Below are 24827 nucleotides of genomic sequence, written 5' to 3'. Positions count from 1 at the left end.
AAAGTATTGTCTAAACGGCCAACTAAAATGCAACTTATTAATTCCTGACATATATATATTAAAGTTTACTTGTTTTCAGATTTTTGAACTTTTTTTTTTTTCCTTTTCTCTTATTTGTTTTAATATTTATTATTTTCAGTTTTTTATAATAATAAAAGAAGAAATATGAGCTTTGTTTTATAGAATTTTTGTTTAAAAATTAAAGTGTTATTGTTAATGAGTGACTATAAGGGCTCTATGAAAAGGTTTTGATGATAAACGCATCATCCTTACCTTCTTTGAGTCCCTGACTGATTATAACAATATATATATATATATATATATATATATATATATATATATATATATATATATATATATATATATATATATATTTTAAAAAAATCATAAACGTTTTTACCATGGCTTTTATGTTTGCGATGTTATTTATTTTTTACAAGATTATATGAAAATTGTAATATTGTTTAATCAGCGAAATAAAAGTTATATTAATGATAAATAATAAATAATAAAAGTTTAACCTTAATTCAATTTCTGATTTAATAAAATAATAGTTCAAAGCATTTACAAAACTTTAATATTTTTTTATTTATCGAATTTTCTTCGTATACTCTATTGCCTCACATGGAAATTTGCGCTCGATTTAATTTAATCATAACATTAGTGTACAATGACTTTAATTTGCTTTTGAATCAAATGTTTTTAATGTCAAACTTTTCTTTCTGAGTAATTTTGATCGGCTCCCATTTATTTTGTTCGGTTTGAGTAAGCGAGCATTTGTACATGATATTAACTTAGTGATGCATTGGTTTCTGGGTAACATTGTGTCAACTCGTTGTTCTTTCCCTTTCTAGAAGTTGTCTTGAGCGAGCCGTTACAACTTTCGGTCAGCTAAGAGGTTGTTTTTATGCCAAAATGTCTACACTAGAATCCCAAAGCTACGGTCCGTCGTCTCAGACCTTGACTTTTTTAGAAACTGAAGAAGCTGACTTCGGTGCAGATACACAAGGAAGTGAATTTGAATTTAATGAATTTACTTTGCCATCTCAAACCCAAACTCAATCTCAGGCTTCCCAACTAAATTCTCAGTTAGAACAAATAAATCATCCCATACTAAATGGTTACCCTGAAAATTCAACAACTATAAGTGTAAAGAAAGGTGGACAAGAACACGAATTGTTAGTCAGAAAACACGGCAATAAAGAAAAATTATCAAATAATAAAGAAAAAGAAGACTCATTAGTGAAGGATCTTGCCAAAAGTGTTAGTGACCTTAATTTTGAAGAAGAAGACGAAGAAAATATTGCTGAAAAAGTATTACCTTCACATGCATGCAGGTTTGCAAGATAGTTATAGTTTTTTGTTTTAATGAGTATTACTATAAAAGTGGAGTTAAAAGTAATAATTTTGTGTTAAAAAGGAATTGAGTTTATAACGAACTTTCTGAGGTCTGAATTGCTTTACCTTTTCTAATACATATGTTAACATAGTTTGTATTGACGTTTTTTTGTTAGTGGAATAGTTACAGTTTTCATGATTGATGTGGTCACTATTCCATGTAACATGTAATAAATAAACGATAAACTATTTTCTATGCAATCGCCCCGCTTAATTCTTTATAACATTTTTTTTTTCTTTTTATTATACTTTAATGCATATTCAATATTTCTATTTCCTTATAAAATACTATGCTTAAAAAATTCTGGTACATAACAAAACTCTCCTAGGACTTCTTTGACTTTTCTTTCCAAGTCGTTAAACTTCTCTCCATTTTCTTTCCTTCTTTTTACCTGTTATATTTTTTGTTATTGATATTATTATGATTTTTATTTTGCATTATTATTAATGGTTATCACTATTATATATATAGATAAATACATATTAAAATATAATATATAGTAATATATTTGTATATATTATATTTTAATATATACTAATATATTACTATATATTATATTTTACTAATTTGATATATAGTAATATATATATATATATATATATATATATATATATATATATATATATATATATATATATATATATATATATATATATATATAGATTACACTTTTTTTTATTACTGTATTTAATATTATCATTACTATTTGTTACTATTATTGTTATTATTATTATTATGCTATAATTTATACCGTCATAGGTCTTTACACGTCATCAGTTTATAACTGTTTTTAAATGTCCCGCATGATTTTATATATATGCAGTTATTATTAAAGTGAAAATATATTAAATTGATTTGATATTCTACCTCTGCCTTAATAATTGGTTATGATAAAAAGTTTATAAACAAAAGTTTGATCCATAGTCCTTACCCTTAATCCTTGATCATAATTTTTTCTCATTAAAAGTTTATCAAATATAAGTTGTAAAGATGTAATCATTTATTTTAAACATTTACAAATTTATTTTTATAAGAGTAACCGTGAACCATTCAAAGTTGCAGCTTCTGTGTGTGACCATCTGTGAACTGCATTTAAAGGATTGATGTGGCTTTATAATGTATAATGCAATCCTTTAGCCTTCAAAATCTATACAAATATATAAAAATTATAATGTATTAAAGTAAATTTGTATTAATATATAAAACCGTACACTGGTAAAATTTATATTTTCAAAGAAATTCAAGTTTATCTATCTAATAACTAAAATTTACATTTTTTGCTTTATGTGTGATTATTTCAAACTTTATTCTTTTATAACATCTTTAATGTATACCATTTTTGTTCACTTAATATTCATATAGATTAGAATTAAATCAAAGTAAATTACCTGATGCCAGCTTTATTATTAAAAAAATCATAGACAAAACATGAACAAGTTTCAGGGCATGGTTTTTCGAAATCGCTTAATACATATACATTTAAAGAATAATTACTAATAAATAAGTGAAAAGTATGACATAATACTCTTGAATTTACTACTATCATAAGGCTACCTCTAACTATTATAGGCTCACTATTATTTCTTTTTTGTGGTTTTCTTTTAAATGGTCTTTTGTGTCTATTCTATAAATTAAGCCTGCTACATAATCTTCTGGATTCAGACAGGTATAAGAGCTTTAATTCCTTCTCATCTGCTTTGTGTCAAGTCCCCTCTACCCTATTGTTGTCACCTTGTGCAATTGCTATTTCTAAGCTAAAAAAATTTTTTTTATCTTTTTTACAAAGTATTAACAATGTTAAGTCTAACATTCCATTGCTAATTTGTGGATCTAATCTTATTATCTCTCCAGACAAAATTATTTGCAAAGAGCTTTTCCATAATTAATACCTTAAATCTAATGACCACACCCTTTTCGTCATCCCAGATAAACTGGTTAATTTTTCACTTCAACTTCTCTACAGCTTGTGGTGCTGACAATATTTCTATTACAGTCTTGCAAAAGTGTTCTCCAGGACACTTTTTAATACTCCTGAAACTATTTAACAAAGGCTTAACTGAATCTTGATCTCCTGTGTGCTGTAAAATGAATAAATCTTGTTTATGTCTAGTTTTATATCTTGTTTTTTTCTTGAACATTATTGCTTTGGAATTCTCTCTTGTTCTAATTACATTTATCCTTGTTGGCATTGAACTTGTTTTAAGAGAATAAAATTATTCAATTTTTTTGTTTTGTTTGTTATTAGGTATTGTAGTATCCACGATCCAGCTTCTGTAATTTTGTGCAATCTATGCAAAAAATGGTTTTGTAATGGAAGAGGAAATACTTCCGGGAGGTATATTACTTTTTGTAAATTTTTTTCGTAAGTTATTGAACTTAGTATTTTGTTTAATTAATTTATCACATTAAAGTTCAAACAATAGTTTTAAATCATTTAACTAAACATATAAATAAAAACTCGAAATTTAAAATATTTTTATTTGTAAGACTAATTCATTCGAGATTAAATTAATTGGTCACTTAATTTGTCAACTAACTTTGTTAAGAGTAAAGTATAATTTTACCAGCTCTATAGTTGAATATATATTTAAATTATTAAACAATTGTTCAAGTTATCTTTCAGAATATGACAAACAGATTAAATTAATTTATTTATAATATATATAATTTTCACAGATATATTGTTTATATATAATTTGAGTAGAAATGCATTTACATTATTTAAACATTGTTTTAAGTGTGTTTTTTATTACTATAAATAGTTAGGTTATAGCTATATTTCTTACTACTTTTAATAATTATTTTAGCCACATTATTAATCATTTGGTCCGAGGTAAACACAAAGAAGTGACATTACACAAAGATGGTCCTTTAGGTGAAACTCAGCTGGAATGCTATAACTGTGGTTGTCGCAATGTTTTTTTACTTGGATTTATTCCAGCAAAAGCAGATTCTGTTGTAGTTTTACTATGTCGTCAGCCTTGTGCGCAACAAAGCAATAAACAAGATTCAACTTGGGATCAAACCCAATGGCAGCCATTGATTCATGATCGATGTTTTCTTTCATGGCTGGTTAAAATTCCTTCAGAGCAAGAGCAGCTTCGGGCTAGACAAATTTCAGCGACTCAAATTAACAAACTAGAAGAATTATGGAAGGTAATTTTTTGAAGTATTTTAATATTTTTGGAAATCAGAAAAACAAATATAATAGTATAATAGTTACTACTTTGCCTTGTTAATAAAAATGTGAAATGTTTTGCAATATTTTAAATCATTATTATGTTTAACGAAAAGTATTGCAAAAACATATGGAATTTTTCAGGACAACCCAGATGCAGTACTTGAAGATCTAGAGAAACCAGGTGTTGATGAAGAGCCACAAGCAGTCCTTTTAAGGTTTCATTAAATTATAACTTTTATTTTTTTATTTGTTTACATAGTTTAGCTATAAATGTTTGGAATGTTAAATCATCTTTAGTATAAACGTATTAAATCTTTAGTATAAAAGTATTATCTTTAGTATAAAAGTATTAATTGAATGAAGTATTAACTAGGTATTAACTGAGTGTTAACTAAGAAGTATAACTAAGTATTAACTAAACTGAAGTTCAAACTTAGTATAAATTTAGTATAAATCAAAGTCTTGTGATTAGTTTCTGCTTTAAAAGTTAAAACAAAATTATTTTGGTGAAGGCTTCATTCGTAAAAGCCTTAAGTTTTTAAGTAATATCTAATTGTACAATGAATTGTAATTTCAAGTAATTTAAAATTTTAGGCAGTTAGTAGAGCAATATAAAGACATTTATATTTTTTAATATAAAGTTGTTTTTAATAAAATTATTTACTGTTACAAAAGGAAGCAAACATTTTATTGGCAAAAAATATAGTTATAAAAAAAAATCCTAATTTTTAATATTGATACCAATAAATACATAAGCTTTAAATATTTTATAGTAAATATTACAAAGATATTTACTTAATTCCATTTTAGATATGAAGACGCTTACCAGTATCAAAACATATTTGGTCCTCTTGTTAATCATGAAGCAGAGTATGACAAAAAGTTAAAAGAATCACAGGTATTTAGTGAAAAAATAAATAGGATTGTTTTGAACATGCATTTTAAATTAAAGTTTCAATTTTTGAAATGCTTAATAAATTTTTATTGAAATTTGTATATATATATATATATATATATATATATATATATATATATATATATATATATATATATATATATATTATGTTATATTATAATAAAAAATAAAAAGAGGGAGAAAATTATAGATGTAGAACATTTAAAAGCAGGAGTTTCTTTTAAATGTAAACACAGTGTGTCCAATGTAAAAGTGTTTTAATATATTTAAAAAAAACATTCAGTTACAAATAAACTTGGCATAACAACATGTGACTTAAAAGTGCTATGTTAGAAAAATATATTGTTTGTCATTATACAAGTAAATAACTTGTTTAATGATGCTTTTCCTAATGGGTTTTTATTTAGGTATAAAAAGTTAAATTCTTTTTTTTAATTTCATTGCAATGAGAAAAAACAATGAAACAAATATTATTTAGTTTAAGATTCAAATTTAAAATAGTTTTCAGTTGTTGTGAGTTGACGTTTTCTATTAATATGCCATTATATAGTGTTCATAGTATTATAATATTAAAATATTTCCACTAGTTACAAGGTTTTTGTAAATATAATTTTTTTAGTTTAATTTTAATTGTTGTTTGTGTATAATTTTGATTGATTTCTTTAGTCGCAAGATAATATTGTTGTTCGTTGGGACATCGGCTTAAACAAAAAAAGAATAGCTTACTTTAATTTTCCCCGTGCCGATGGTGAAATGCGCTTAATGCAAGGAGATGAGCTTCGCTTACGCTACAATGGAGAAATGAGGAAGCCTTGGTCTGGTGAAGGGCATGTAACTAAAGTTCCTAACAGTATCTTTTCTTTCTAAACACTGTTAATTCCTCCAAAAAATGTTGTATGAAATCAAAATAATGCTAGCTTAATATAGATATAGAGCTCATCATTTTATCTTGATTCTGTGCTATTTGCTGATTTGTTATCCTTGTTACTTTTTACTGTTTATCATCCACTTGTTTTTGTTTTTTAATATAGTTGAACTTTTGTAATTTAAGCTCCTATAATTGAAAGATTATTTAAATTGAACAAATTCTTCAGTGCCTTAAGTTTGGCCAATCTCTATTGGTACATGTTGATACCGATGCAATGGCTCAAAATTTTTTTACCAATAGGTAAATAAGGATTGTTTTCAAATATTTATTTGAAATCAGTCCCACATACAAACCAATGTTACTGATAGTTGACGATGTAGATATATATATATATATATATATATATATATATATATATATATATATATATATATATATATATATATATATATATATATATACAGATATATATATATATATATATATATATATATATATATATATATATATATATATATATATATATATATATATATATATACACACACACACACACACAGATATATATAGATATATATAGATATAGATTATAGCAACTAAAAGTCCGATCTGGGACTATTTTAATATAAGAATATCGAGAGGAGAAGCATCTAGCAGAAAAGTTTTTGTAAATTCACATTTTAAACTTTTTTGTATGCAGTTTAAATATGAGTCATAATTTATTTTCTAGATTTAAAAAAGACATATAAAATGTAAGCAGCTCTTGATAAAAAAACTGTTCAAAAAATATTTTGAAAGTTTTAGTGATTGGCAGATATGCCTATATAATAAGTTAGGCTTATACATGCATCTTCATTTACGGAAAAATTGTATTTTTGCATACAATATTGAAACACAGATGTAAAAAAACAATTGGCATCAGCCAATGGTTACCAAGACTGGTGCATTAGTGTACTCCTAGTTTTAAGGCACTAATGATTATTTCAATTTAAATATCTAGGATTGAATTCCCCTTTTTTTGAGACCCCTTTAAGGATTCGAATTACATAAGTTATGTATCATTTTCTTTTTATTAATAGAGTATTACATTTAAAACTTGACAGCCATTTTGAAAACTTATTTTAAATTCAAAATAAAAGTTTCTGCTTGGGTTTTTTCTGTTTATTTAGAGACTTATGATTTTAATAAAATTTGATGTGTAATGTTTTAAAAGCTGAGAACAAAGAAAAAGCCTTTAATATGCTGTTTCTATAAATAGTATAAAAATAAAAAGGTTATTTCTATAATTTAGTTGCATGATTATTTTTTTTATTATTTTTTTTTAACTTAAGCATGTTTTTATTAAGTGTATGCTAATTTTGTTTAGAAAATACTCATATAGTGGTATAATGTCTGGCTAATGTCTTGTATTGTAAAATGTGAATTAAATTTTTTTAAATGTGTATTAAATTTTAATGTTTTTTAAATGTTCATTTTGAGTTGCATAAAAATTTTCAATTTCAGTGGTTATTTTCATTTTCTTGTTAAATTCTTTAACAATCAAAATTTAAATAGATTTTGGAGAGGAAGTTGGCCTTGAATTACGAAAAAATGATGGCGTTCCTACAGAATGCACTCATCATTTCTCTGTAGATTTTATTTGGAAGTCAACATCATTTGACAGGTAAGTTTAATATTTTAATTTTAAATAGTTAATATAATGCAAAGTTCAAAACCTCAATGATTAGTTTCTATTTGCTACTTGAATTGATTATGTTTTGTTTGATTCTTTTCATATTAAAGAATGCAATATGCAATGAAAACTTTTGCTGTTGATGAAACATCTGTAAGTGGTTACATTTATCATAAGTTATTAGGCCATGATGTTGAAGAGCAAAATGTCAAGTGCAATCTTCCTAAAAGGTAATGTTTCATAAATTTGCTTAATGGTTTTCAAAAATTTATGAAAGATTTTTTTTTTATTTTTAATTTATTTTTTATTTAGTTAAGTTATTGCTGAGTTGATTATTATATTTTTGTATTAAAGCTCTTAATATATTATGTATAAACATGCTTTATTTATACAAAAATATAATTTAACAATAGCTAACCCTAACATTTAATTAATATATATATATATATATATATATTAAATATGTTAGTGTAAACAATTGCTTATTCAACTTAATATTTATATTTGTATAAATATACTATAATATGTATTTATATAACTTTTTGGTGAGATCTAACAATTTCATTTTTTTAAATATATAAAAGGTTCTCAGCTCCTGGGCTACCTGAGTTAAATCATTCTCAAGTATATGCTGTTAAAACTGTTCTTCAACGACCTTTAAGTCTCATTCAAGTAAGTTTTTTAAGTTGTAGTATATTTTAAATTGTTGTATAGTATATTCAGAGTTGTTAATTAATCCAAATTTTGCAAAGTCAATGCCTTGAGTTATCAGGTCAATGCTACATTGCAACAAATCCTAGAATATGTGCAAAAGCTAATCCAAATGATGCTAAAACTAAAACATCAGAAATTAATAAATATCAGAGCAAAAAATAAATCTAATTAAAAATAATTATACATAAAAATTGGGAGCAAAAATACTTTTATAGTAGTTGTTAGCATCAACTATATTAAGTCTATAAGTTTATTTATCAAAACTACTACATTAACACACTGATAAATTACTATTAAACCAATATATAAAATAAAAAGTTAATAAATTGGTTCACAGGGAATGGGCATGTTCTGTTAAACACATCATCAGTTAGCATGATTAGCTTGTTTAGCTACAGCATTAGATTATGTTTTTCCTTTTTATAAGAAATGTTTGCGCTACATTAAACATTTTAGTTTAACTGGAGACTTGACAAAATAAAATAGTATTTTTCAGTTTTAAGATTTTATAAGCAGAACTTGTTTTTAACAAATATCAGTAAAAGTTATAAATTTACATATCTTATCTTTATAGCACTAATATTAGTTTTGTTTTTAAAATAAAATAAATTTAGGTTAGACTTTTAAAGCATTACCTATTGATTGTGTTATTTTTATTTGGTTGTTATACCTTTTATAAAAGGTTATATATTTAGACATTATTTTACATAAAAATCAATTGAAAAGGGAAAACCCAATTATAACATAACATTTACATTTTATAGTTATTTGAACTTTTTTGTATTGGTATCATATATTAACTACAAAAGGGGATCAGACCAGTATTTAAAAAATAAATACTAGTCAAGTGCTGGAACTTACCTTACTAATGCTAAAAAAATGGCATTAAAAATTACAAAGTTTTTTGATAAATAATTTGTTTTAAAAAGTTTAATTAATAAGAAACTTACTTTTTAAGTACTGTTCAAGATATGAAAACAACTTGTCTTTGCACTTGCAGACCCCTTTTTAAGAAGTTATGTTATAAAACAATTATCCCTTGGGGATCTCTTTAAAGAAGTTGTCATAAAACAGTTGTCTTTTTCTCAGTGTATATGTGTGATGGTCATATTATGGAGGAATGCTATTAGGTGGGGTGTGCCAGGAGATTGCGTCAATATTGTCATCTTTTTGTATTTTTAGATCATGTCACCACAGATATACACCTTTCTTTTAATTGGTGGTATGGCCTAGTTTGGTGCACCTTATTTTGTTGCTGTAACCTTTCAACTTGTTTGAGATTTTCATTGCACGATGCTGAACTTGTTCTAATACATCAATATCTTTCTTGAGATAAGGGTTCCATGCGGTAATTTCGGATTTGAGATAAACACCTGATGACTAAAAAATGAGACAAAATTTAAATCAATTTATGTATGCTATTCATAGTCATGCAATTGAAATAAATTAGTATATTTATTTCAATTGCATGGTCCAAAGGCGAAAAAATGCAGGGTTCCCACTCCTCCTTAAAAACCTTAAATATCCTTTTTTTTAAAAACTCCTTAGAAGTCCTTAAATAACCTTGAAAAAAGTTAAAATTTGACTGCTCTCCTTAATTGATCCTTACTTTCTTTTTTTTTCATCTAGGAAATTTTATTAAAGCAAATGGATTATACTTATAGAGAAGCATAAAGTTACTTCTTTGATGAGTTAAAATCCAATACTTTTGTTTTATATATATATATATATATATATATATATATATATATATATATATATATATATATATATATATATATATATATATATATTAGTAGTAGAAAATCACTAAACAAAAATTTTTTTTTTTTTGTGAAGTGATTTTCTACTACTAATATAATTGCTCTGTTCTTTTAAGAACATTGAGCACTCTATTGTGTAGAATACTTTTTAAAGTTGTTTAAATATATATATATATTCACACACACACACATATCTGTATAACAAATATCAGCCCTCCGAGTATTAAAGTAAGTTTTTAATGTTCTTTTTTTTTTGCTTTTGGTATTTAATTTTCACTTTCTTTAAATAATTTTATTTTGTTTTCTTTACAAGTGAACACCTATTGAATAATGATAGTTACACTTCTTGGTTTCAGAATAATATGATAAGATATCATGCAAGAGGAGAAAAGCACAGATAGCGGTTGCGTAAAGAGGGTTATGTTGTTTTGTTCAAAGAAAGTTTGCAATCAGTACCACATCAAGCCTACCTCATCAAAGCAATGTATCATTTCAGATATGCTTCATAAGGAATCAGTTTTGAAAGCAGAATTAGTTTGATGTTTAAATATTGTTCAAAGCAAATACTCTTTTAGATCAAGTGAGAATAATTCTAGACAATTTGCTTTGATGTTTCCAGATAGCAAAATTGCTAGCGACTTTTCATGTGGTCGAATAAAATCTGGCTGTATTGTAATTCATGGTCTTGCCCCTTACTTTAAAAAAATTCTAATAAAAGATCTTAACCTGCTAGATAACTTTGTATATCTTTTTGATAAATCTTACAATAAAGTTGTAAAAAAAGGTCAAATGTTCTTACATGTGCGCTATTGGAATGAAGAGAGGAATACTGTTTGTACAAGATATTATACTTCAGAGTTCATGGGAAAAGCTGCAGCTCCAGATATTCTAAATATGTTTAAATCCTGTATGACTGGTTTAAATGTTGAAAAAAGCTTCAGGTTTCTATGGATGGCCCTAATGTAATTAAATTGTTTTAGGAAATGCTCAACAAAGAATGTCATAATAATGAATTAAGTACATTCATATTTGCCCGTGGTTTACATACTATCAATGGATCCTTACAAACTGGTGCTAAAGCTACAGATTAGAACTTAAAGAAGTTAATGTCTTCAATGTACCAAATATTTCCTTAAAGTCCATCAAGAGCAAATGATTATGAAAGAATAGCTGAGGCAACAAGTTCAGATTTTTCTTACATATTTTGTGGCACTCGACAGGCTGAAAATTAAAGTGTTGCCAAGAAAGCAATAGAAGTTTCGAGAAAAGTAGTCTTGGTTGTTGACTACTGGAAGTCTTTACCAAAGAGTAAGCAACCTGGACTTGGCAAATCAGGGCAAAACACTGACTTTGAACATTTAAGTGCTCGAACAAATTAAGTTTTAGTTCCTTTAAAGTTGAAGTTTTTTGAAGAAATTAGTGGCAGTCTAAATACATTCCTTGGTAGGTAATATTTGATCCAGATGCAATTTTATTGCTTTTTATGTAATATATTTTGTTTTATTACAAAAGTATAGAAATATTCTGAGATATTCTTTTCATATTATTTTTAAAATTTTGAGAAAAAATTACAAAATGTTATTTTCAATGTTGCTATTTTTTTTTTCTTCAAGTTTTTTTTCAAACTGATAAACCAATGACTCCTTTTCTGGTGGTGACACTTGAAGAACTACTACGCAACTTTAGTGCGACGTTCATTCGATTAGATGTTTCTTTTATATGACAAAACAACAACATCTTTGTTAAAATAGATTTGTTTAATTGCGCAAACCGGCTTTCAACCAGCAAGGTCGATGTTAGTTTTTCTTTGAAGTATTATCTCCAGCAACTCAAGAGTAAGAGAATAATTACTGATGTTCAAATTGACAAGTTCAAAAAGGAAATATGTGATTTTCTTGTCTCAATGTGTACTCATATTATTGAGAAAAGCCCTTTGTCTTCACTGGTTGCTCGCTGTCTGGTATTCCCCATCATGGTTGAATATCACAGAAAAGTGTGATAAACTGTTGATGAAGCTTGTTACTTTCAAGAAAATTAGAGCTTCTGTTGGTGATTTAGCTAAGAAAGAATATTCCAGGTTCTGTAAAAGTGTAGTTGTTGATAACAAAGAAGTATTTTTGACTTTTGATAAAGATAAGGATTGTTTGGACTACTTTTTGTGGAAATACGGTGATTTAAAGATGTATGCAAATCTACAGCACTTTTTCAAAATTGTCCTCATTTTATCGTACGGACAAGCTCAAGTTGAACGTGATTTTAGCAGCAACTAAAGTCTGATCGATGACAATATGTCCCCAGACACTATAATCTCTTTACGTTTAATCCAAGATTACCACACATTTCATGGGTTCATGGCTCATGAAGTTGAAGTAACAAAAGATTAATTATATTACTGCAAACAAGCAAGAAAGAAGTATTTTGATGATCAATGTTCAAAAGACCTGTCTGTAGAAAAAATAGTGAAAATGGTAGCAAAAAGAAAAGTTATAGAAGGTATTGAAATTGTCAATACTTAAATTTGACAGACATTGTCTATAATTGAGAATTTAAAGAAGTCATCTGATGAAATTGGATTCCGTGCTGAAAAAATTATAGCCTTAGGTTTATGTCTTGAATATAAATGTTTTTTTAGTTTATATTACTAAATGTAATGTCATTGTTTAATGATTCCTTTTGTATTTAGATGACATTAAAGCTAAATATCATAATCTAATGCATTAAAAACAGCCGCTTGCAAAAACAAGAGTTACTAGAAAAGCTATATGTTATAAAAAAGAAACTTGTTTGAAAAAAAATGAACTTATATGTTGACGACAATGATATATATATATATATATATATATATATATATATATATATATATATATATATATATATATATATATATATATATATATATATATATATATATATATATATTCATTTAAAATAGATTATCTATTTATATTTAAAATTTATTGAAAAAAGAAAGATTCTGTTTTTAATATAACTGTTTTCTCCTTAATTCTCCTTACTTTTTCCGTCAAAAAATTGTCGTTCATGACCAAATCTCCTTAAATAATAGGATAATATCTCCTTAAATCTCCTTAAAATCCTTAATTTTAGCCCCAGTTTTAATAGTGGGAACCCTGAAATGGACAAAAAGCACATAGACCAATTAAAAAAGGCATTTGATCATCATCACGAAGATTCGGTTGTGACCAATCGTATAAATCTAAAATTCTTAAAAACGAGATGAATATTAGATATTACAAGAAGAAAAAGATTCCACATCGAAGCAAAAGCCAACTAGCTCGAATCAAACCTTTGTGTCTGCATATATATCGCAATTTTACGAAGTTTGATTTTGTCTTGGATGACGAATCATATTTCATTATGCGAATACCATTGGCTGGCAAGGGTGGCTTCTATTCTAGTGACGTGTCATCTACAACTAGCGACGTCAAATTCAAAAGAAAGAAGAAGTACGAGGAAATGGTGCTAGTCTCTTTGATTATATCGCCCAAAGGGACTTCAAAACCAATGTTTTTTGTAAGTGGTCAGGCAATCAACAAACAAGCATACATTGGATGTCTCTGCCAGCGGTTAATACCCTTCATTGATGATTATAATAAAAATGAAGGGTGCTTGTTCTGGCCAGATTTAGCTAGCTCGCACTATGCAAATGAAGTGGTTTCTTTTCTCGATGCCAATAACATCAAATACCTGCTAAAGGTAAAAAATCCACCCAATGTACCAGAAGTGCAACCAATTGAGGACTTTTGGGGTCAGTTGAAATGCTTAGTCTACGAGGATAATTGGCAAGCAACAGGCATTCCTCAACTCAAACGGTGTATTGTGAATTGTCTTAACAAAAATCCATAAAGTAACATAAGTAGTGTGAGTAGTTTTTTCCGTAGTTTAGTGTTTCTGCTTATAAAAGTATGTTTTAGTAAACCAAGCATATTTTTAGCTTTGCAGGCCAATAAGAGATAAAGTTTTTAATTTAACATTTTAAGAGATGCGGATGCTGAGGTATTTTTCAGAAATTGATGTAGTAAATTTAATCCTTTTTGCTTTGCTTTGTTGATTGTATTCTGTTATAAAGTAAGTTTTATTAAAGGTGGACTGTTAGTTAAAGCGCATGACTGCATTTTTTATATTTAGTTCTATTAGCTAAGTTCTGATCCACTCAATGATGATATCTACATTGGCTTGTACTCATTTTTTATCTTTAGGTGTACTAACTTTGGTATGGTCAGCATACATAGTATAATAATAATTTCAATAGTATAATAGTAAAATTCAATACAATAAACAAATTTTAAATAAATGTACAATAGTATACTAATAAAACAAGTATATATCAAAGTTTCAACCAATGAGTCAGACATACAAGCTATATGAGAATGATTAGAGTATGATTTTTTTATAATTTACAAAATGAAGATTTTTTTTTTTTAAATGTTATCAAAAAACAAATTCTTCTTAAAAGGATTCCTAAGTGCCGAGACAAGTTGTGTTTATTTTAAAAAGAATGATTTAATAAAAAATGTTTGGGCAGAATTTTTTTAAGTAAGACAAAATAATAAATGTGTATACCAACAAAAACAAACTTTTGTTGTTTTACTTGAAGCTCGCCGTCACCACAGTAGCAATTCACTTGGAGTCTTAAAATATATGTCGCAATCTACAGACTTTATAATTTATTATAGGCGCGATTAAAGAGTTTTAGTAAATGGCGTCTTTGTAGAATTACGTTAAGAGGCCAGGTGAATAATAATAAGCAATTGCTTTTACTCGGTAATTGGTCAGCTTTACCTGAATAAAATCCTAAGGAATATTTTGTTAAGTTTTTATTTACGTAAAATTTGAGCAAAACTGCTAAAGTTTTCATTCACATAAGGCTGACCAATTACTGAGTAAAAGCAGTTGCTCATTTTTATTCACCCGGCCTAAGATATTTTTAAAATATTTTTTGTTAGCAAATAATAGATTTTTTTTTTCCATTATAGATTATTAAAGAATTTGTTTAGTTACTTATCATTATATAAAATTTTGTTTTTTTTTTAATCATAAATTACTATAGAATTTTTTTAGTTATTTCAAATTATTATTTTTTTGTTATTTTTATGAAGTTCGCATTGAAAATAATAATAAAATATTTCAGACATTTTAAGCTTGTTTATTGCTGTAAATTAATTGTGTATTATATTTATTGTTAATAAATTATTATCCTTATAAAGTTTCTGTTAAAAAATCATTTTGTATTTTTTAATCTTATAAAAGTTTAATTTACAGCATTTAGGAATTGTTCATAAAGTATGTACGCTTGGGTGGGAGAGAGGGGTCTGCAATTTTAATTGCCATCTGTCTTGAATTATTGCCATAAAACATTATTTATTGCTTTAAATAATAAAAAGCTGTCTGTTTTATGCTCTGTTGTGCATTGATGATCTTTAAAGAACAAAATTTTTTTCACTTTACGTAGCCATTTTGTACAAAAAAGTTAATGTTTATTATTATTACTATTATTAATACTGCGCACATATATTTTAAAGAATGTTACTTAATTTGTAATACCTGAGGCGATATTTATTTCCTATATTTCATCGCAACAAATACGTTCTTTTTCAAGTGGCATAGTTTTATAATATCCATATTTACACCATTGTTCAGCGCCAGCACTTAAACAGCTTAACTTTGACATTTTAGCAATATCAAAATTCAAATTTTCATAGCTGATACGATGGTCAACTATTTCATTTCTTTTATCCATACAAGTTTTTTTTGTCATTTTTTAAGAGGTTTGAATCAGTATGGAGTTGCCGACATTTTAATCGTTTAGTTATCAAATACAAAATACAAAATTACCTTAATATTTATATGCAAATCATTAAAGTTTATCAATTTCTACTAAATTGACATACTTAATAATATTTTCTAACTATAAATTAAAGAATTCAGCTATTATCTCTAATAAATGATGTCATTTACCAAAATTATTTTTTAATTAAAATTTTTTAGATGTCATTTCGATAGGAGAATAAAAATGTCATAGCAATAAACGGCTTAGATAAACTAAAAAAAAGTTCCCATTATTTACTTAAAAAGAAAAAAAGATTCAAAATATTTAATAAGGTGATCAACAACTTTTTTATATATTTATTTTATTTAAGAGTGTAATATAAAAATCTTAATTTTATTTGGTTCTCGCACTCTATAAAAAAATATTCTTATGTTTAGCTTACTATAAAATTTATAGGAAAGTCATGATTGATAAAAACGCTATTTTAAAAAACAAATAAAATGATAACAAATAATATTGATTCAAAAAAGAAATTCTACAATGACGTCATTTACTAAAACTCTTCAGAGTTAAACGCGCTTGAATAAATTATAAAGTCTGTAGATTGCACCGCATATTTTAAAGACTATGAGAGAATTGCTACTGTGGAGACGACAAGCTTCAATTAAAACCAACAAAGTTTTTTTTGTTAGAATACATTTATTATTTTGTTTTACTTAAAAAAATTCTGCCTAAACGTTTTTTTTATCATTCTTTTTAAAATAAACACAACTTGTCTCAGCACTTTGGGATCCCTTTAACTATTTAAGCTGAAAATATAAAAGAAGAGAGGTTTTTAAAAATATAATTTTTTTTTGAGAGTTTTGATTACAGCTAACATTTACTAATACTTATATATTTTATGGTAATTAATTTTACTTAGGGTCCACCCGGAACTGGCAAAACAGTGACATCAGCAAGTATTGTGTATCACCTTGCTAAACAGGGATTGGGACAGATTCTTGTTTGCGCTCCGAGTAATATTGCTGTTGATCAACTGACTGAAAAAATTCATAAAACAGGGTTAAAGGTATATTATATATTTTATAATCATATAGTTATATATCATCAACCCTCGTAAGTAAGGTCGGCATTTGACAATGTCGACCTAGAAGTGTTTGACCATAAAACATAGAAACAAGTCATTGCTGACAACTTGGAATTAGGAAAAATAAGGTTGGCAATTTATTACCAACCTTATTTTTCCTAATTCCGAAGGCTGTATCATACAATATTTTAACATCCTAGTTTTTAGCATATAAATTTACACTATTTAAGAGGTGTAATTATTAATATATTATACTAACAAGTTTTTAATGTACTGATTTTAATCCAAACGAATTTTCATGTGAAGAATAATATAAAAAATTCTAACATTTTAAACACAAATTTTAATTCTCTAAACTTTTAATTAAAATTTAATGGTCTAAAAAATGTTTATAGGTAGTTCGTTTAGCTGCCAAAAGTCGAGAAGCAATTGATTCACCTGTAGGATTTCTTGCGCTTCATAATCAAGTAAGAAATATGGATAGTATGCCTGAACTTCAAAAATTGCAACAGTTAAAAGATGATCAAGGTGAGCTTTCATCTTCTGATGAAAAGAGATACAAAACACTTAAAACATCAGCTGAAAAGGAGTTACTTCAGGTAAAAAGTTTTAATTAAAAACTTTGTAAAAATATTATTTTCATCTAATGAAAATTTTTAGTTACTAAAGTTTTCACAAATTTTTAAAGCATGCTGATGTGATTTGTACAACATGTATTGGAGCTGGTGATCCAAGACTTCGTGTAGCAAAATTGCGTTTCAGATGTGTTCTTATTGATGAATCCACACAAGCTACTGAACCAGAATGTATGGTCCCTATTGTACATGGAACAAAACAGGTTTCTAAGCTCTCTTTTTTCTGTGATCATAAAATTAAATTTTACAAATATACTTATTATATTGGATACAATTTTGAGCGTTCAGATGATGTATTATTTATAACATAGGAGACATTTTCTTTGAATTCTCTGAAATTCAAGACATTAAGACAAACTAATTATATTTAAAGGAACACTTAAATTGAATAAAAATATTTTTTTGTTTTAAAAGAGCATTTAAAAATGTTTGTATATTAAATAATACAATAAGCTTTCCTTTAAACATTTTGTCCAAGAGTTTACTCTAACAGTTTAAAATACAGAATATAGTGAGTTCTAAGAATCTACGTAGACAACGTGATTTATTGACTGTTTAATTTGCAATTAAATTTTATAGACAAAATTAAATTTGTTCAAAATTGTTGTAAAAAAGATATAAAATAAACAAAAAATAATGAAAAATTTAAAATTAGTATTTGGTGGAATAAATAGTTTGAGCCAAAATTCACAAAACCTTCATTCAATCTTTAATAAAATTTTTAAACTTGCCAGTTAATTTTTATAATTTATTACTGATAAGTTTCTTAAAATTTTTTTTTATTTTTTCTCAGTTCAAAAACTAACAGGGTAAAATTGAAAAAAAGTTCTATTAATTGAATCAAGATTTTGTAAGTTTAAACTTCAACAGTTTATCTCTATACAATAATAGTTTAAAATTAATCCACATAATCAATTCTATTTAAAAATTAATCCACAATATTCAAAATGAGGGTGGACCAGCAAAGAATAATTTTCAAATGAGAATAAATTTAGATAAAATCAAAATGTTTATGTTAGCAAACCTATTATTTTTGTTGCTTTATTGACTTAAATAGTTGTATGTTTTAAAAATAATAAGTTGTGTCTACATTAGTGTCTACATTATAAAAAAACTAATTTTTAAAAAAATGTTTACATTAAAAACTGCTTTTATATTCAAAAAAAAAAATACAAATGCAGCATTTTTGTAACAAACTACATTTATATAATATAATTATATTTTTATATAGCTTGTCTTAGTTGGTGATCATTGTCAACTTGGTCCTGTAGTTATGTGTAAGAAAGCTGCAAGGTAAGGTTTTTTTAAAAAACATTTTGGTTAAGTCGATAACATAATATAATTATATAAATACTTAACACTAATGCACTTATAAATCAAACTGTAAAACATAAATTTAGTGAAAAATTTTTTTATTCACTGGTTTATGTACCCGATTAAATTTAACTATTTTATTTTAATTTTAAAAAACTATTTACTACATCTAGCTCACGTCTAATTTAATAAAATATTAAGAAGTTAAAGAAATTTTAAATGTATACAAAATATTATATTATTTTTCTTTCACTTTAAGTATTTTGTATTTATGTAAAATTAAAGAGTGTAATTTTTTTTTAATCTTACTGTTATCTCTTGACTTCTAGAAACTCTAAGCAAACTTATATACTTCTTTTGGCTTCTAGAAACTTTGAGCTAACTTTTTTTACATAAATTGTCTAAATAGTCAACAATATTAAAAAATTTTTTTTTTTTTTTTTTTTTTTGTTAAGCAAAGAATTTAATGTTAGTTTTTTCACTCAATAGTGCTGGTTTATCTCAATCACTATTTGAACGGCTTGTTGTACTTGGTATACGACCTATTCGTTTGCAAGTGCAATATCGTATGCATCCTTCATTAAGCGAATTTCCATCAAATTTATTTTATGATGGAACACTTCAAAATGGTGTTACTGTTGGTAAGTTTAGAATGAGATCATAATAGTCTATATGCAACAGCCTTCGGAATTAATGTCAGCATTGGTCAATGCCGACCTAAAAGTGTTTGAGGTCAGCATATAATCACCGACATCTCTTCTATGTTTTATGGTAACCCTTTTTGTATAAATTTTTTTTTGCTGTCCTGATGCTGACCTCTAGCAGTTTAAGGTTGGCAATTTATTGTCTGTTTTTCCTAATTCCGATGGTACACCCCTGATATTTTGTGTATATAGTTTTTGTATTGTAACCATTGCATAGGCCCTGTATATATATACTATTATAAAATATCAGCAAAATCTTCCAAGAAGATGCAGTTCTTATTATGTTTTCAGCTATTTCCTTTAAGCTGGTATCTTAGTTTACCAAATACTTTTGCATTACGATAACATTTAACTTATATTTAAATTGATCAAGACCATACTAAAGTTTATTGTAAATTTTACAATAAACTTAAGTAAAAAAATTATTTAAAATACTCATATTTGTATAATATACTATTTGCAATATGAAGCAGTAAATATAGCGTGTGTGTGTGTGTGTGTGCGCGCGTCAAAATATTCTGCTTCTTTTATGACTTCATTCCATACACTTCTTCAAATAAAGAATAATGTAAAAACAAATAAACATTTTTGCTGTATGCCGTAATGTATTTCATATTTAGAACTCTTTGGTCAAACTCAAACTATCAGTTGAGATGTTTTTATTAATTTACAAATAGTTCTTTAGTGTGTCATTAGTGACATTTTGTGTAAATCATATTACAGCTTCTTTTTAAAATGTAGAAAAATTTAAGGTTAATATTACGAAAAAATTAATTTAAAGCATTAGTTTTAAAAAATATTTTGTAAAGAGTTTTTGCCAAGAATTATTTTTAATTGGGTTTTTCTTGAAATAATCAAAAAACATAAGGCATTTTGAAAAAAAGATATTTTGCACATTTATGCAAAATATCTTTGTTTAATGTATGCAATACTTGATATATTTATCAATATTTGTGTACTTTGATTTGCATGAAATGTTGCTATCATACTGAAATAAGGATGTGTATCAGTATATGTTGACAGATTAGAGCATGAGTTATAGCAGTATCTGTCAGCATCTATTTTGGCACATATGAACAGATCAATTACATCAAAATAATTTTTGTTTTTCTGTTATTCTTTTTTTGAATTTATAATGAGTGTCAGGATGATGCTCATTTCAAAAATTAGTCTACAAAAGGTATGCTTTCTTCGTAGACTTATATCACAAGAGTATATGTGTATATATGCAATCTATTTTGTTTTGCAGCTGAAAGATCACAGCCTGGTGTTGATTTTCCATGGCCAGTTGGTGATAAACCAATGTTTTTTTATGCAACCACTGGACAAGAAGAAATATCTTCTTCTGGCACATCTTATTTGAACAGGTCTTTTTTAAAGAAATGGTTTAATGATCCTTATTTCACAATTAGCTACAAATAAAGAAACCTTATTATAAACTTTTTAAATCAGTTAATGTATATCAAATAATTTAAAAAGTAAATTTTTATTTATAAAGAACTGAAGCTGCTACAGTTGAAAAAATTGCAACAAGGTTTTTACGTGCAGGTGTTAAACCAGAGCAAATGGGCATTATAACTCCATATGAGGGTCAAAGAGCATATATTGTAGCTTACATGCAGTTTAGTGGTTCTCTCCACTCATCTCTATATCAGGTATCAATAAAGTTATTGTGTAATCTCTGATTCAGTTTTTTAAGTTTGTGGAGATTTATATGGTTAATAACAGCAGTCAATATATTGTTTTTAGTCATTTAATCTGAGTGCTTTAAAATTAATTGCTTTGCAAAAATATCGAGCAACATGTTAAATAATACAAGATGTTTGATTTTCGCACTAGAACAAACAATCTTCTAATTGACAAAAACAAAACAAAAAGTATTTTCAATATTTTAATAGGGAAATAAAATAATGCAGAAATTTCCAGCATGAAGTACTAGATGTATTATATCATTAGTGATGTAGCATGTCTAACTACTCTATTTAAAAAAAGAAAAACATTACAGTTGTTTTAGGTACACACTATATTGTCAACAAAAAATGACTGTTATACAGTGCTATTGATCAGTATTTTCTTTCAGATTAATATATTTTATTTGAATTTTTTAGAACATTGAAGTTGCTAGTGTTGATGCTTTTCAAGGCAGAGAGAAAGATTACATCATAATGTCTTGTGCTCGATCAAATGAGCACCAAGGTATTGGTTTTTTAAAAGATCCTCGAAGGCTCAATGTTGCTTTAACTCGATCAAAATATGGTCTAATTATTATTGGAAATCCAAAAGTGCTTTCCAAACAGCCCTTATGGAATCATCTTCTCAATGATTACAAAGAAAAACGAGTACTAGTAGAAGGTGAGTGTGGTTTGCATTTAAAAAAAATACTAAATAAATTAATCAGCTCATTGGCTCTTGATTAAATGGTTTAGGTCCTTTAAACAATTTGAAAGAGAGTATGATTCAGTTTAGCAAGCCTAGAAAATTAGTCAATCGAACAAATCCAGGTGGGCGTTTTATGACAAATACAATGTTTGATGCTAGAGAAGCACTTCTTGCACCTGGAATGTATCCAAATAGAAACATAAGACCACCACATGTTGACCCTGTGATGGATTCATACTATCGCACTCATGATAGAATGAACTTTTTTCCTACTGGTCCTGATCAAGCTAGAAATGCATTTGCTGCCAATATGCCAATACCAGTTGGAATGTTTATGTCACCAATGCCACCCCCAACTTACCAGTTTAATCACCAGGTAAGTGTATGTTTGTATTACATTCATTTTTTTAGTTTGACAAACTTTATAGCATTATTTAAATGATAAGCACTTCAATGATTTATGCATTTTAAATTACTAAACTATTTCCTCATTGGCAACACTTTTATATGATCATGGTTTGATGAGCCTAACTTGTATTTATTTAACTAATTAATTGTATACAGAGATTACATTTATAGTTAAACTTTTTTGTTTAAAATATTTTTAAAGGCAATGTCGGTGCGTCCAGGTCATCAAAATCGTCCACGAATGCCCGTTGGACCAAGAATGAACCAGAAAACTGGTGGAAATTATAATAATAATAACAATAGAAATGGAACTAACCAGGTTTAATTAATAAAATTACCTACAATTACCTACAATAAAGTGGTTTTAAATTAAAAATCTTTTGCTAAATGTTTACATTTTTAGGATTTATCTCAAGGACCATTATCACAAGGTCCTCTCACTCAAGGAGGTATGAGCCAACAAATGCATCCTTTGTCGCAACCACTCTCTCAGCCAGAGTTATCGCAGGTAATTGATGATTTTTTCAGTAAACCTATTTTCATGATAGTGACAACTAATGGTCAGACACTGTTTCTAACCTGAAGCATATATTTCAATTTCACCAATTTTAATACACTCCTAAATTGACAGGAACTTTTAATCAAAGTTTCAAACTTAAAGAACCCTTTTTCATAATTGCGACAAAGTTCCTCAATAAAACAGTTATAACTTGACAGATAATGCACAAAAATAAATTTTCCTTAAATATCCTATGTAAACTAGCTTTTTTTATGAAGTGAATATTTTTATGTTCTATTTTATTATTGTTTAATAAGTAGGTTATAGTTTAGTTAGAAGAATCGATCTAAGTACAAGTAATTAAGTGAAAATGTTGCAATTAACTGTTAAAGTAATTATTTTTATTTAATATTTTTAGGATAGCTACTTAGGCGAAGACTTTCAGCTTAAATCTCAAGCTGATCAGGTTTTATCTCAAGATTCGTCTTATCAAGGAGATCGTGGTGGCTACCATCCGTTTTCTTCACAAGCAGATTACTCTCAGCCAATGTACAACTCTCAGTATTAAAGAAAAATCCCTGTGGTGGCCCGGGAGTGGTTGAATGACTTGTGGTTTAATGACTTGTGATTTCTCATTAATCACTATACACTCTTCCCGAATATACAGGATACCAGATGACATATAGGCCACCGATGGCGAATGTTCAATGGTTTTACACATGTTGTGCGTTTCTATAAAGGCGGCAAGTTTACAAAGCTGTTTCCACCAGAATTCTTTTGAAACAAAACGTTAATGCTCGTTTAATATGGACGTTTTCATTTTTATTTTATTTTTTGAATATCAAATTTAAGAAAACGTCACTGGCACAATATTTTGTATTCTTGCTATACGATTACTAAATTGAGAAGCCGAAAACAGATCTTGTGTTTATTTCACTATCAGTGCAATATTTCGTTATAATTTAGACTTTATATCGTTTCAATTCAAGTCGATGACAGTATACCGATGCGTTCATATACAAATTATACGAGCATATAATGATCAACTCTAGAAGCGTTTTCATTCGTTTTTAAAAAGAATACGTTTATTTTTTTTATTTTTTTTGTTCCTCTAAAAATGTATACTGCCTTGCGATTATCTTTGGTGAATAGCACAATATATGTAACTTTTCTGTTTCTTTTAAACTATTATTGATAATGCCATGCCGTGGTTTAGTTTGTTTGAGAGAAATAATAGAACTTTCAAAATTTGAGGGCGAGAGGTTTTTCCCCAGGCCCCAATTATCGCAATTTTTTGCAAAGCATCCTTATTTGATATGAGTATAAACAAATGTTTGCTCCATGTTTGGAAGTTGGTTATGTCAAGGACTAAAAAATGTCCCTGATTAACGACATGCTTTTTCCAACTAATTAATGGCGTGTACCAAAGTAAGTAATTCCATGTATGTGTAGTAAATCTAATTTTGAAGTAGAATTCTTCATTACTCCAAAAGTGAAGAA

The 24827-nt window shown here is 26.9% G+C and overlaps 1 protein-coding gene across 1 annotated transcript; it reads left to right on the top strand.

The window, feature by feature from the left end:
- Window positions 1-724: 724 nt before the first annotated feature.
- On the top strand, window positions 725-24493 carry LOC100203524 (regulator of nonsense transcripts 1). Its single transcript, XM_065814900.1, has 21 exons — window positions 725-1337; window positions 3645-3734; window positions 4207-4555; window positions 4722-4795; window positions 5391-5478; window positions 6163-6346; window positions 7919-8027; window positions 8147-8266; window positions 8621-8708; window positions 17224-17370; window positions 17784-17987; window positions 18077-18226; window positions 19255-19316; window positions 19827-19978; window positions 21291-21408; window positions 21540-21696; window positions 22150-22393; window positions 22468-22796; window positions 23031-23147; window positions 23232-23336; window positions 23746-24493. The coding sequence occupies exons 1-21, from the start codon at window positions 916-918 to the stop codon at window positions 23893-23895; spliced, it is 3459 nt and encodes a 1152-aa protein (XP_065670972.1). The 5' UTR covers window positions 725-915; the 3' UTR covers window positions 23896-24493.
- The last annotated feature ends 334 nt before the right edge of the window (window positions 24494-24827 follow it).

The sequence above is a fragment of the Hydra vulgaris genome, chromosome 13 (genome assembly GCF_038396675.1).
Source record: "Hydra vulgaris chromosome 13, alternate assembly HydraT2T_AEP".
Lineage (NCBI taxonomy): Eukaryota > Metazoa > Cnidaria > Hydrozoa > Anthoathecata > Hydridae > Hydra > Hydra vulgaris.
This window is presented reverse-complemented; position numbering and strand designations above follow the sequence as displayed.

What these genes read in the sequence shown, in the direction of transcription:
- LOC100203524 (XM_065814900.1), top strand. Translation starts at nt 916, where the DNA reads ATGTCTACACTAGAATCCCAAAGCTACGGTCCGTCGTCTCAGACCTTG. An exon ending in TGTAACTAAAGTTCCTAACA is followed by an intron (nt 6,347 to 7,918) that starts GTATCTTTTCTT and finishes AAATTTAAATAG; the next exon opens with ATTTTGGAGAGGAAGTTGGC. An exon ending in CTCAGCCAGAGTTATCGCAG is followed by an intron (nt 23,337 to 23,745) that starts GTAATTGATGAT and finishes TAATATTTTTAG; the next exon opens with GATAGCTACTTAGGCGAAGA.